This window comes from Oncorhynchus keta, chromosome 15, assembly GCF_023373465.1.
Source record: "Oncorhynchus keta strain PuntledgeMale-10-30-2019 chromosome 15, Oket_V2, whole genome shotgun sequence".
Taxonomy (NCBI): domain Eukaryota; kingdom Metazoa; phylum Chordata; class Actinopteri; order Salmoniformes; family Salmonidae; genus Oncorhynchus; species Oncorhynchus keta.
The window spans coordinates 29,286,767-29,301,763 of record NC_068435.1 but is presented as its reverse complement, the minus strand read 5'-3'; the positions used below and the strand labels follow the sequence as shown (position 1 = coordinate 29,301,763).

The following is a 14,997-nucleotide window of genomic DNA, read 5'->3' as shown; positions in this document are numbered from 1 at the left end:
AACGAAAACAAGTGTTTCTTATTGGACAAGTTCAGGTAGTACCTCCTAGTTTCACTCCATTCGCTTCTGTTTTGTGCCTACTGAACACTACCCTTATTCTAGTGTAGACATGCTCCCACATACATGCTATACATACCATACATAATGTCAAATTACAATGATTCATGTCACACATAAAATCCGAAATGTAGATGATGAACAGTCTTGGTGCTTGTCACACACACACACACACACACACACACACACACACACACACACACACACACACACACACACACACACACACACACACACACACACACACACACACACACACACACACACACACACACACACACACACACACACACACACACACCCCGTTCGGACTTGTAACGGGCTTCATACCTGGCAGTTGATGCACACTCCTCCGCCGTCGTACCTGCCGAATGTGTCTAAACTTGTTCTCCTCTGCTCCACCTCTGGGTCGTAATAACACTCAGTGGCATGTGAATGGCACTGGCAGGCTGTGGGAGAAATCCCCGAAACAGTCAGCGAGTAAACACACATGAAGCAGAGGCACGCACACACACACACACACACAAACACGAAACGGAGACAGGTAAGAGCAAGTTCTGTATTTTATATCTTACAGTGTATCTACTTACTATCCCTTCCCAAAGGAGAGTGGTGTGACTATAAAGTCATTGGAAAAGCTCTCAGTATTCAGTCAACCCTAACAGGACAGTACATCCTCTACTTCCTCCTCAATCTGCCTCGTTAATGTTTCTGAATGGTCAGGGTGCATGTTCTAAGACGTGGCTGCACTGATTGGATTACAGACTTCTCCACTATTTCGATCTCTCTCTGTCTTGTTCTGCGGTTGTAGAGTTGCAGGCTCCAGTTTCACCATCTCCGACTCTGGGCTCGGGAGGGAGGGAGAATCTTGTCAACAGGCCAGGGCAATTAGGAACCAGCTGGCATTGGGACTGACTGAGTGGCTGTGTAGAGGACAGCAGTAATGTCGCTGGGCTAGCTAGAGTAGACTGCATGCAGTGCAGTACATCACACACATACCACATGAGTAATTCTCTTAACAGTTTGCTTCGGCGTCTTCCTAGTTCCAACACCATATCAGGGCATTAAGCACTGAAGCTAATGTGGTAGAGGAGGTGGTGGGAGAACCGTAATGAAGTTTTATCATTGGATTGTGATAACAACGGTATGCAACGGTGTGCATTAGGACCATGCGGACGTCTCCCGAGTGGTCAGGTAGGCTGTTTGGAGAGTTTATCCGACTAGATAATTTTTTTATTTATGTCCCCGCCACTTCAAAAACCAAAGTTGCCCCCCCCTGCCCTTTTCACACTCTCATGCCAACCCCCGACCATGCTGTGCTTGGTTTGGGACACGTTGGCACAAAGCAAAGAGATGAAGGTGAGGGTGGCCAAGAGAGGAGGGTGGAGTGTGGTACTCACGTTGGCACTCGTTGGGACTGTCTGTCGAAGCAGCACGCCATGGCTTCTGGTTGAACCCTGGACAGCAGCGGTCACATGACTCACCACAGGTGTTGTGTTTGCACTCGCACTGCAGCCTAAAGACAGGAGGAGTAAAGAGACTGGGTTTCCTGCATCATTCTTTCATGTTTACGGCTTTCAATTGAAGAAAGGGAGTAGCCTACAGTATATCATCAATAAGCAACATTGTGTGACTGCTCACTCAAGACTCAAAAACATATCTAGATCCATTTCAGATGGACCTTGATGCAAGGTGTAAAACAGTAAAGTCCCTTCCAAAGTGAATGAAGCCACTATGGTTAGATCAATCATTCACTGTCAAACTGTAGTATGATGTCATCGACCCTTATTGTGTTTCATTGCCCATAGAATACATCAACTCTATAAGGACATCATCTTGGCCTCTTGCCAATGGTTTACATCACAATCACAATCACTACTAATCAGGATAACTAAAATAACATGGTGGCTTTCACAATGGCAATGCCAGGAAACAAACAGATGAAGTAATTTCCTTTCTATCAAATCCAGAGATATCTTTTCAACCTCAGACACAGATGCTATCACTGTGCTCTTAAGTTAAAACAACACTTTTTTCAGTTAACCTCATCCCCCATATGCTTTACAACCCGGTAACCACAGCACATCCATTCACCACTGTAAATGACGAATAAACTAAAGTCATAATTTGTCATACTGAACTACTCAATGAATCCTCTTTGTTTTGGGGAACTTTTACACACATAATTAAAGCCCATGTCCAATTGGCTACAGTATGAATGAATGAAAGACAACGGATTCAACTGTAAGCATAAACAACAACAGACAAGAATATGTTTCTGGAGAACAGTAAACAAAGAAGCAGGTAAAAACAAGTATGAAAGCATTAAAGCAGGTAAAAACAAGTATGAAAGCATTAAAGCAGGTAAAAACAAGTATGAAAGCATTAAAGCAGGTAAAAACAAGAATGAAAGCATTAAAGCAGGTAAAAACAAGAATGAAAGCATTAAAGCAGGTAAAAACAAGTATGAAAGCAGTAAATTACTCACCGATTGGGTTTGCCTTGGTTACGCCCCCCACACACCTCCGCGTGGCCGTGACAAACGCAACGTCCCCCGACACTGATGTCTTTGATGCTGTAGTAATACTGGCAACAACGCAGAGGGAACAACACCGTCAGAACACTGTAGCAAGACAAAACAACCATCTGCTCTATCCGAAACACCTCATATCAACCTCACCTAAACAAACCCAGACGTTGTCTGCCAATGCAGCCGAGGTGAGTTACATTGGGTTCTTTGGTTTGAGTCAGAGCCTAGGCCACAGACACTCACTAGCATAATTGAAGCTGGAGTTACACAGGTGTGCCTATCTTATACGGTATATCAACGGCAGGTAGCCTACAGTATATGGCGGCACATAGTCTATCGGTTAAGAGCATTGGGCCAGTAACCAAAAGGTCGCTGGTTCGAATCCCCGAGCCGGCAAGGTGGAAGAATCTGCAAGGCAGATTGAGCAAGGCAGTTAACACTTAACAAGAACGGTTCCCTGGGCGATGACGTGGATATTGATTAAAGCAACGCCCTGCACGTCTCTTGTTCAGAGGGGTTGGGTTAAATGCGGAAGACACATTTCAGTTGAATGCCTTCAGTTGTGCAACTGACTAGGTATCCCCATCCCCACTGTTTCAGACAGCTTCTACAGGACCCTAGTCTTCTTCTGGGGCACTGCTCTGAGAGCATAAACATGTTCCTTTTGATTCATATACACCATAACTGTACACACTTGCTCTAAAAACGTGTGTGTGTGCTCGTGCGCCTGTCTGTCTGCGCGTGTGTGTGTGTGTCGTCCCACACTGGGCTGTGTTACTGGAAGCGTGTTCCTGCAGCACCAGGGAGCTGTCTGGACCAGTCTTCACATTCTCTCTCTGTGTGTGGAGGGAATTACCCTGGTGAAGACTGGACAGACACCTCTGGCAGGGAGCCCCGACCAGGAGGAAGGAATGTGCAGCGAGAGAGAAATCAGGTCAGTGTGTTTGTGTCAGCAGAAAGGTGCTGAGAGGGGCTACATCTTGTCACATTTGGCAATGAGGCAGAAGGTAGGCTAAACAGAACAGGTTGGTGTGAGACCATGTCATTGTGGGTTTGTGCTCTGTTGATGACGCATTCCTGGTTGCCCCTGAGGGGGGGTGGTAAAGTTGAAGTAAATTGAATTGAACTGACCTGAACTGTAATGAAATTAACTGAATTGGGTGCCTTTTGTGTGACTCACCCTGCGTGTGACAGTGGGGTCCCTCTGGGCCTTGGTAATTAGGTGCCCCAACAGAGTGCTGGTCCTGAGGAAGTGCAGGCGGATGTTGGTGGCCTTGGTGAAATCTCTCAGCACTGGAGAATAGGTGAAGTTCTTAGAGCCCGGGCGACCGTTGACCAGGGACACCACAATCTGGACAACAACAACATTACTCAGACACAAATGTCACCATCACTCTGTAGAAGTAGTAGTCTTTTGGCACATCAACATTGTGACAACCTTATGTTCCCATTCAGTGAGTTTCTCACCTCCCCGTTCTCCAATGGAACAATCTTAGAGTACTCTGTGGTGCAGATCTGGTCATCATCTCGGACTACGCGTCCATTTGGTTCTTTGCCAAACCTCTCAATGCACTCCCTTTTAGAATCTGAAAAGAACAAACAGAATGACATGTCAAACACTTTATAAGGGGCCAACCGTAAAGCTATGTTTCTAAGAGACTTCATTCAAATCCTTCGGATTATTTCCATTACTGTAGCCCCCTGGCCCTTTGTAGCGCCCTGTTGTAGCAGTACATAACAATGCTTCATCAATGTCTTGGTGTCCTCTTTTACCCTGTTCACATGTCTCACTAAATCACAATTTGAACCTGTGACCTATCGATGCATGTGGCTGCAGAGGCGTCTCCCAACCTTGCTGTCATGGTAAGTACAGTAACCTCTTTTCAAAATTGGATTTGGCAAAACAATTGTTTAAGCCTCCTTTACAAGCTTCTGATTGCTGATTTCCACATGTGGATACTAGGTGATCTGACCTATTCCCACCCTGTCCACTGATAAGACAATCTGATCTCCTTTATCGACAAGACAGCAACAACTTGGTGTGGAAACTGCATGACGACCTCAAGCATGATATACACACCACTGTTCAAAAGTTTGGGGTCACTTAGAAATGTCCTTGTTTTCCATGTAAACATACATGAGATGAGTTGCAAAATGAATAGGACATATAGTCAATACGTGAACAAGGTTATAAATAATGAAATAATAATTGTGTCCTCTAAACTTCGCTTTCGTCAAAAAATCCTGCCTTTGCAGAAATTACAGCCTTGCAGACCTTTGGCATTCTAGTTGTCAATTTGTTGAGGTAATCTGAAGAGATTTCACTCCATGGTTCCTGAAGCACCTCCCACGAGTTGGATTGGCTTGATGGGCACTTCTTATGTACCATACGGTCAAGCTGCTCCCACAACAGCTCAATAGAGTTGGGATCTGGTGACTGTGCTAGCCACTCTATCCACAAATGCTGATGCTCCAGATACTCAACTAGTCTTAAGGCCAGTTTTATTGCCTCTTAAATCAGGATAACAGTTTTCAGCTGTGCTAACATAGTTGCAAAAGGGTGTTCTAATGATGAATTAGCCTTTTAAAATGGTAAACTTGGATTAGCTAACACAACGTGCCATTGGAACACAGGAGTGATGGTTGGTGATAACGGGCCTCTGTACGCCTATGTAGATATTCCATTTAAAAAATCTGCCGTTTCCAGCTATAATAGTCATTTACTACATTAACAATGTCTACACTGTATTTCTGATGAATGTTATTTTAATGGACAACAAAGTGTGCTTTTCTAAGTGACCCCAAACCTTTGAACGGTAGTGTAAAATAAATGCAATCCGGTTTATCCCTCTTTGACATTGAGCAGTATTACAAACCACTGACTGAGTTATACCCGGAAAAGTAAAAAATATTGGTGCCATTTGTTTGAAAATTAATATACTGAATACCAAGAATCAAAGACCATAAAATATTGAGAGCCAGGAATGTATACATTTTCCAGAGACACATTAAGAGAGAGAGTTCAAGAGAGAGAGACCGAGAGATTTAGGAGAAGACAAAGAAAAGCCTCAACTGAAATTCAAAGGGAGATCTAAGGCACAGCTGTTTCTGCTGGAAAGGTGCCTCACAGGTACTGAGAATGTCTTCACTTTAAGAGCAGGCTGGTCTATGGGGAGGTACAGTATATTGGAGAGGGCAGGCCTACTGACTGGATCATAAGTTACTTATAAACCAAGCTCTTTGCACTTATGGTAAGTATTAGGATTACAGTACATCATTGGACTTCACAAATCCTTTTCACTTCGAAGGTATTTTATCACAATCTATAATGTTTGTCAATTCCCTCTAGGCTGCATTAAGCAGCAACACAATCTCAACATGTACCGGACGACAGGTTAACTCTTATATCAACACAGTTTTCAACTGTTTCAACAGTTTAAGTCCTGCAAAAGCTGACTACCAGACCCAACCAAGAGCCTTGATAAGCACCAGCACAACAGACGTGTGAATAGGAAAATAAAACATTCATACTTACGAGCAAAGTACTGCCATGGAGCATACGTTTTCCCATGGTCCAGGGAGCGCTCCAGGACCCATAGGTCAGGTCGAGGGGCGTTGGCAAACTTGATGAGGATGTAGGCCACATGGAAGAGCTGAAAACAATATTAGCACAAAGAGCAGATCAGTGTGAAACAGAGGGCTACAAACAACCATATTGTTAATGGATTCTGGCATTAGATGTGGTTGGTTCAAAACGCTGTGGTTTCCTGGGCCTTGGTCCACTAACCACAGCTCAGACCTGGCAGAAGGCTGAGCCTCAGCCACAGACAATACTCCATTTCCTTTTACGTGAAGGCCGGAGCACAATCATGTCAACAACAATAATGTTCTCTACTGTACCTCCGGCAAAAATACAAAGATGCAAAATGCAACAATGGATATTGGCCGGAATTGGAACGTGCTGTCGTACACATCAATCCAGAGCATCCCAAACATGCTCAATGGGTGACATCTGGTGAGTATGCAGGCTGGGAAATGTTCCGCTTCCAGGAATTGTGTACAGATCCTTGCGACATGGGACTGTGCATTATCATAATGAAACATGAGGTGACGGCTGCGGATGAATGACACGACAACAGGCCTCAGGAACTCATCACGGTATCTTTGTGTATTCAAATTTCCATTGACAAAATGCAATTGTGTTCATTGTCCGTAGCTTATGCCTGCCCATACCATAACCCCACTGCCACCATGGGGCACTCTGTTTACAACATTAACATCAGCAAACTGCTCACCCACACAACGCCATACACGCTGTCTGCCATCTGCCCAGTACAGTTCAAACCGGGATTCATCCGTGAAGAGCACATTTCTCTAGCCAGTGGAGATGAAAGGTGAGCATTTGCTCACTGAAATCGGTTACGACGCCAAACTGCAGATGAGGATGACGAGCATGCAGATTGGCTTCCCTGAGACGGTTTATGACTGGTTATTTTGTGCAGAAATTCTTTGTGGAAACACAGTTTCTTCAGCTGTCCGGGGTGGCTGGTCTCAGACAATCCCGTAGGTAAAGAATCGGGATGTAGAGGTCCTGGGCTCGCGTGGTTACACGTGGTCTATGATTGTGAGGCCGTTGGAAATACTGCTAAATTCTCTAAAATTATGTTGGAGGTGGCTTATGGTTGAGAAATTAACATTAAATCCTCTGGCAACAGCTCTGGTGGACATTCCTGTAGTCAGCATGCCAATTGCACACTCCCTCAAAACTTGAGAAATCTGTGACATTGTGTTGTGTGACAAAACTGCACATTTTAGAGTGGCCTTTTATAGTCCCCAGCACAAGGAGCACCTGTGTAATGATCATGCTGTTTAATCAGATTATTTATATGCCACACCTGTCAGGTGGATGGATCATCTTGGCAAAGGCAAAATGCTCACTAACAGGGATGTAAACAAATTTGTGCACAACATTTGAGAGAAATACGCTTTTTGTGCATATGGAATATTTCTGGGATATTTTATTTTAGCTCATGAAAAATGGGACCAACACTTTACATGTTGCGTTGATATTTTTGTTCAGTGTAGTATGTATGGTACAGTAAAATACAACAGTGGGATATTACAAAGGCTCAACAAGACCTGTGTGGAGAGGATGAAACTGCTGCAGGTGCTTCTGAGACACCCACCCTCCCAGCCATCCGAAACGATATCTCTACCATCAGACAACACAGGCTACACAAGAGCACCTGATGAAGATGACTTATCCTTCCCCCAGTGTACACTACCCTATCTCTAAGGCCCTCACGGCTATGTTTCCACACTCAATATCATCATCATCAGGGCTCAAGAGCGGGTTGCTTCAGTTCGTTTGAATAGAATTAAAAGCTGCTTTTTTCAACAGTCAAAGAGGTCTTTGTGGTGGTTGACATTGCCTTTGCCCAGTTTGGAATTAGAACTTACGACATCAGACCACACAGAACGTGACAATCGCAGTATAAATAAACACACCTGACCACCCCCACCCCCACTTCTGTGATTTGTTAAATGTAGATTTCTGCCGCAATAGGCATACCCCGATGTAATTATTTATCATGAGAGGGCCATAAACATTACCTAGTAATGCTTACACTGCCAGAAAGATTCAAATATAACTTTTCTACACAAAGGTGTAGTCACATTTGAGGACACAAGCTGAAGTACACAGTACAAATTATATTCCACTGAGTCGTGGCTGAACGACAACACGGATATTATAGAGTTGTCGGGATTTTCCATGCACCGGCAGAACAGAGACTGGTAAGACTAGGGGTGGGGGTGTGTGTCTATTTGTCAATAACAACTGGTGCGTGATGTCTAATATTAAAGAAGTCTCGAGGTATTGCTCGCCTGAGGTAGAGTACCTTAAGATAAGCTGTAGACCACACTATCTACCAAGAGAGTTCTCATCTGCATACCACAGACCGATGCTAGCACTAAGACTCCCCTCAACCAACTCAAAAAGGCCATAAGCAAACAAGAAAATGCTCAACCAGAAATGGCGCGCCTAGTGGCCGGGCACTTTAATGCAGGCAAACTTACCTAATTTCTACAAGCACGTAACATGTGCAACCAGAGTGAAAAAAAAAAACTCTAAACCACCTTAACTCCACACAGAGATGCATACAAAGCTCTCCCCCACCCTCCATTTGCTAAATCTAACAATAATTATATCCTCATGATTCCTGCTTACAAGCGGTCCTTCTGTAGCTCAGTTGGTAGAGCATGGCGCTTGTAACGCCAGGGTAGTGGGTTCGATTCCCGGGACCACCCATACGTAGAATGTATGCACACATGACTGTAAGTCGCTTTGGATAAAAGCGTCTGCTAAATGGCATATATTATTATTTATTATTATATATTAAGCAAAAACTAAAGCAGGAAGTATCAGTGACTCGCTCAATATGGAAGTGGTCAGATGACGCGGATGCTACGCCGCAGGACTGTTTTACTAGCACAGACTGGAATATGTTCCGGGATTCATCCGATGGCATTGAGGAGTATAGCACCTCAGTCACCGGCTTCAACAATAAGTGCATCGACGCCGTCGTCCCCACAGTGACCGTACGTACATATCCCAACCAGAAGCCATGGATTACAGGCAACATCCGTATTGAGCTAAAGGCTAGAGCTACCGCTTTCAAGGAAGGGACACTAATCCGGACGCTTATACGAAATCCCGCTATGCCCTCAGACGAACCATAAAAACAAGCAAAGCGTCAATACAGGATTAAGATTGAATCATACTACACCGGTTCTGACGCTCGTCGGATGAGGCAGGGCTTGAAAACTAATACGGACTACAAAGGGAAACCCAGACGCGAGATGCCCAGTGACGCGAACCTATCAGACGAGCTAAATGCCGTTTATGCTCGCTTCGAGGCAAGCAACACTGATGCATGAGAGCACCAGCTGTTCTGGACAACAGTGTGAGAACGCTCTCGGTAGCCAATGTGAGCAAGACCTCAACATTCACAAAGCCACAGGGCCAGATGGATTACCAGGACGTGTAAATTATTACCGCCCTGTAGCACTCATGTCGATAGCCATGAAGTGCTTTGAAAGGCTGGTCATGGCTCACATCAACAGCATTCTCCCGGACGCCCTAGACCCACTCCAATTCGCATACCGCCCCAACAGATCCACAGATGATGCAATCTCAATCGCACTCCACACTGCCCTTTCCCACCTGGACAAAAAGGAACACCTATGTGAGAATGCTGTTCATTGACTACAGCTCAGCGTTCAACACCATAGTGCCCATGAAGCTCATCACTAAACTATGGACCCTGGGACTAAGCACCTCCCTCTGCAACTGGATCATGGACTTCCTGACGGACTGTCTCCAGGTGGTGAGGGTAGGCAACAACACGTCTGCCACTCTGATCCTCAACACTTGGGCCCCTCAGGGGTGTGTACTTAGTCCCCTCCTGTACTCCTTGTTCACCAACAACTGCGAGGCCAAACACGACTACAACACCATCATTAAGTTTGCTGACAACACAACAGTGGTAGGCCTGATCACCGACAACAATGAGACAGCCTATAGGGAGGAGGTCAGGGATCTTGCAGTGTGGTGCCAGGACAACACCCTCTCCCTCAATGTGAGCAAGACGAAGGAGCTGATCGTGGACTACAGGAAAAGCCGTCCGAACAGGCCCCCATTAACATCGATGGGGCTGTAGTGGAGCGGGTCGAGAGTTGCAAGTTCCTAGGTGTCCACATCATCAACAAACTATCATGGTCCAAACACACCAAGACAGTCGAAGAGGGCACAACAACACATTTTTCCCCTCAGGAGACTGAAAATATTTGGCATGGATCCCCAGATCCTCAAAAAGTTCTACAGCTGCACCATCAAGAGCATCCTGACCGGTTGCATCACCGCCTGGTATGGCAACTGCTCGGCATCTGAACATTAGGCACTACAGAGGTAGCGCCAAGCTTCCTGCGAACCAGGACCTATATAATAGGCAGTGTCAGAGGAAAGTCCCAAAAATTGTCAGAGACTCCAATCACCCAAGTCATAGATTTCTTTCTCAGCTACCGCATGGCAACTGGTACCAGAGAGCCATGTCTAGGACCAAAAGACTCCTTAACAGCTTCTATCCCCAAGCCTTAAGACTGCTGAACAATTAATCAAATGGCCACCGGCCACCCCCCCCTCCAATAGTTTTGTATACTGCTGCTACTCGCTGTTTATTATCCATGTATCATACCTTCACCCCTACCTACATGTACAAATTACCTCGACTAACCTGTACCCCCACACATTGATTCGGTCGTTTAGGGGCTCGTAAGTAAGCATTTCACTGTAAGGTGATACACTTGTTGTATTTGGTGCATGTGACATATTACATTTGATTTGATTTGATATGCCATATTGTAAGCGGAGCTGCGAGGTTCACAGCCAGGGAAGTTTGATCCTTTGTCTGGATAGGCCACAAAATGTGATGTGTCGCTCTCTATGCAAATGAGGTGTTATATTTCCCATACTGCATGTCAGATAATAGGTGAAGATGGCATGTGAAGCGGGACAACCAGAGCCGTCACAGAATCCGCAATAATTGATGTTGCGCCATTCACAGAGCACTCGGGAAAACACAAAAATGTTGGTCGGAACCAGTCCAGAACCGCTCAAAATCACCTACATAGGTGATTTAATTTTAAGGCTTTAAGATTAAATTATTTCCAAAAGATTTTATTATTGGCAGAGATCCTAAACCATGAGTGAGAAATTGAAAAGAGTATGCAAACATTAGCTTTACATACTGCATGAAAACTGTATCTTTAAATTAACAAAAATAGGGTCCTGCTTTAAAACTGTCTGCCTTTTGTAGGTGTAGCCCATGTTATTTATGACAGTCCCTAACTCTTTACATTAATTGTATGGGTTGGGAGTTTGTTGGCCACCCTCAGAGTCTCAATATATTTTACTGTCGCTCTCATATCACAATTTTTTCCTACTTTGCTCATAATCTACAACTGCTACAATCATCATCGTCGCCTCATCTCTATAGAGGGACATTTGACTGGTACATTGAGGTATAAACTGGACTGATAATTTCATGCACTCACTGTTTATTGGCTACCCAGTTTCTTATTTGTTTTGATTAGGGATGCATGATATATCGGTGAGCATATCGGAATCAGCTAATATTAGCTAAAAATGCCAACATCGGTATCGGCCAATGTCTAGTTTAACGCTGATGTGCAAAAGCGATGTCAAAGCTGACGTGCATACCTATATAACGTAGGTATATGAAGTGCATACCTATATAACGTAGGTAGATGAAGTGCATACCTTTATAACGTAGGTACATGATGTAATGACACCATGTAAAATGTTGCGCTACACGTGTAACACAGCATTCCTAACCTAGCCCACAATGTCTGCTGTGTGGATCGAGCAGTCAACAAGTCAAGCAGTCATTTGAAAGAGTAAGAACATTTCAGCGAGACAACTCAAAGATGAAATCCATTAAAGCCAAGATAATGGAATTCATTGCCCTTGATAATCAACCGTTCTCTGTCATGGGTGATGTTGGCTTTCGCCGACTGGTCAAGCACCGGTACACACTACCAAGTGTGCTATTTTTCAGATGTTGCCCTACCGGAGTTACACAGTAATAGCGTCACTGCTATTAGCTTCACGACATACATATTATGGAATGCCGTTTGGGTCTTTGCATGTCAAAAAAGATACAGTAGCACTGTCAAATCTGTACAAAATGTTTGCAAACACCGACCACGAACAAAGTGTTTTCAATACCGCATTGGTAATAAAGCATAATTTGTTCAACCGCAACATCTGGTGTAACTAGCTTTAGCTTGGTACCTAGCTAGCACCAATACAACCAGCCTGAAAACAATGACCGGTAGAAACTACAGTCATTTTCATTCATCTTAGCAAAGATTTAGGAATCTTTGTGAGTAAGTATTAGCTAGGTAGCCACTTGTTGTTCGCCTATTTAAATTGAACTTCAGTTGATGAAAATAAACAGCTAGCCAGCTACTTAAACCTGTTGCCCAAAGCTAACGTTATAAGCAGCCAGCTAGCTTCATCTGGCTAGTGAGGCCTGACCAGACCAGGTTATGTGTTGTGAAACTAGCCACAATAAGGATTAGGCACAACAGTGGAATTTGCGGTTTGCCTTCAAAATAAAAAGGTATGTCATTGACAGTGATGCAAATGAATAAAAAAATAGTAGAATTATGCCATACCTTTATTTTGAAGGCTAATCCTTATTGTGGCTAGCTTCACATAGATAGTTCTTATTTGATTCATGGTGGTCGGACTTATCTTATATATTAGGCTTATTTTAATTGATGACACCTCGCTAGGTAGCTAACTATAGCTACTGAAACAGATTGTTGTTTCGCTATGTTTTAGGGAAAGAACATTGTTTGCATCCATGAGGTTTTATGACAAGCACTGTAGGTGCGCGAGACAACTTTACCAGCATCATAGCATACGTATCAATGAATCGTTATGACATATGAAATACGAGTTATAGTGTAATCAATGTGTAATAACTACGTAAAAATATGATGAACGCATTAAATTATTATGCGACATGCAGTCATATTCAGATCCTGATTGGTCAACAAGCTTAATTAACACGTCAAATAGTGTTAATTACATGTCAAATAGTATATTTTTGACACGCAAAGACCCAAACGGCGTTCCATAGCAAAGAACCAAACGGTGTTCCACAGAAATCCTGGTTGAGAATGAAACAATTGAACAAATTAACAATGAAACAGCACAGCAAGTAAGTGAAAAAAAATGGTTTTGATTATGTTTTACTGATAATGGGGACATACAAAATAACTTTTTGGTCAGTGTGGTGTGTAACCTTTATTTAACTAGGCAAGTCAGTTAAGAAGATTAAGAAGAAATTATTTTTTACAATGATGGCCTACCCCGGATGACGCTGGGCCAATTGTGGACCACCCTATGGGACTCGCAATCACGGCCGGATGTGATACAGCCTGTATTCGAACCAGGGACTGTAGTGACACCTCTTGCACTGAGATGCAGCGCCTTAGACCGCTGCGTCCATGTGTGTGTGTTAACTATTTAACTGTACTAGAACTCTTAAAGGCTGCTAAACATTTTAATATCGGTTATCTGTATAATTTTTTGGGGGGGGCAAGAAAAATATTGAATATCGGTATCAGCCAAAAATGTCATATCGCTGCATCACTAGTTTTGATCACTGTATTGGACAAAATGGTGTTCTTGTGAATGAATGGTCATTGCCGGTTGTGATACTCGGTTGTTGTGCATTGATTGGAAAAAAAAGTTGATATATTTCCACAAACTTTCAAACGTATATCACGGAGTCCTTGCAGTACCCTTCCTTGATATTGAATGTTTTTCCTTGCCTTATTCGATGGCATTGCTTTAGATACCAGTCTCCTTTTCAAACCTAAATACACATCGAACATAGTAACTCTAAAGTAGTTCTTACAGTGTGTTACACAGAGTTGAAAAGGATAAAAGGCAGGTCCACACTAGTCAAGGTTCCTATCGAGCCTTCAAAACCCCAGCAGGCTTTTGTGATTGGCATTCAAGTTCTCCGTCTCCCCTCCTCTCTCTTTGCATGAAGCAGAGCTACAGTATGCTAACAAAGATATCAAAGCCTAGCCAAATGCTTGGCCGAGGAGTCGGAGACTCGTCAACACACTAAAGCCATTACAAAAGAACGCTCCCAAGTGCTGGTCAGAAACTCTGCTTTCAACAAGTAGCCTACGTAGATAAGTGCGCAGAGATTTGAGTACAGAAGCAAAAGGAATGCGTGGAATTCTTGAAGACAATGATTTGTGAGAAATCTTACAGCTCATGTCTTAACCCTGTTGGCAAATGCCCTGTTCTGACCTCCATATATCGTGGATCTCAAAGCTAATTAGAGAACACTTCCACCCACTATGCTACAGGATGCATAGGGAACTAAAAAAAATGATGACCTGTACACACAAACAAAATGTAGGCTGCAGACCGTCAGACCTAAAAACAGAAACAAGAAAAAGTTTTGGCTGAGAGCAGAGAGGTTACTATCAATAGACCCTGTGAATGGGACTTGAACTGCTGAGGAGGAGCGGGGAAATGTTAGTTCACACGCTTTGGGATTGGATTAGGGGTGTTGCGCTGCAGGAGTACAGTGGAGTGAGCCTCCCGCAACTTCTTAGAATGCAATGATGCTTGTTTAATAAAGTTTAGATCAAAGCTGAATCAATGTCTCGCAACATCATTTAATGGATTGTTATTCTACATAACAAACCGAATATAATAGCATGGTATAACATTACTGTTAGACCAAAATTACGTAATTTAATCTTGTACATTTTAGAATGAATTAACCATTTTT

At 43.6% G+C, this 14,997-nt stretch overlaps 1 protein-coding gene across 4 annotated transcripts in view; it reads right to left on the bottom strand.

Annotated features, from left to right (window-relative positions):
* Positions 1-14,997, bottom strand: part of LOC118394744 (laminin subunit alpha-3-like) — a 108,455-nt gene that overhangs the window by 67,188 nt on the left and 26,270 nt on the right. For all 4 annotated transcript variants that reach the window (XM_035788250.2, XM_035788252.2, XM_035788251.2 and 1 more), the window contains exons 3-8: positions 6,123-6,240; positions 4,055-4,173; positions 3,768-3,938; positions 2,546-2,643; positions 1,458-1,573; positions 388-506 (exon numbers count right to left, since the gene is read on the bottom strand). In XM_035788250.2, the coding sequence (XP_035644143.2) occupies positions 388-506; positions 1,458-1,573; positions 2,546-2,643; positions 3,768-3,938; positions 4,055-4,173; positions 6,123-6,240 (741 nt within the window). The remainder of the gene's footprint in view (positions 1-387; positions 507-1,457; positions 1,574-2,545; positions 2,644-3,767; positions 3,939-4,054; positions 4,174-6,122; positions 6,241-14,997) is intronic.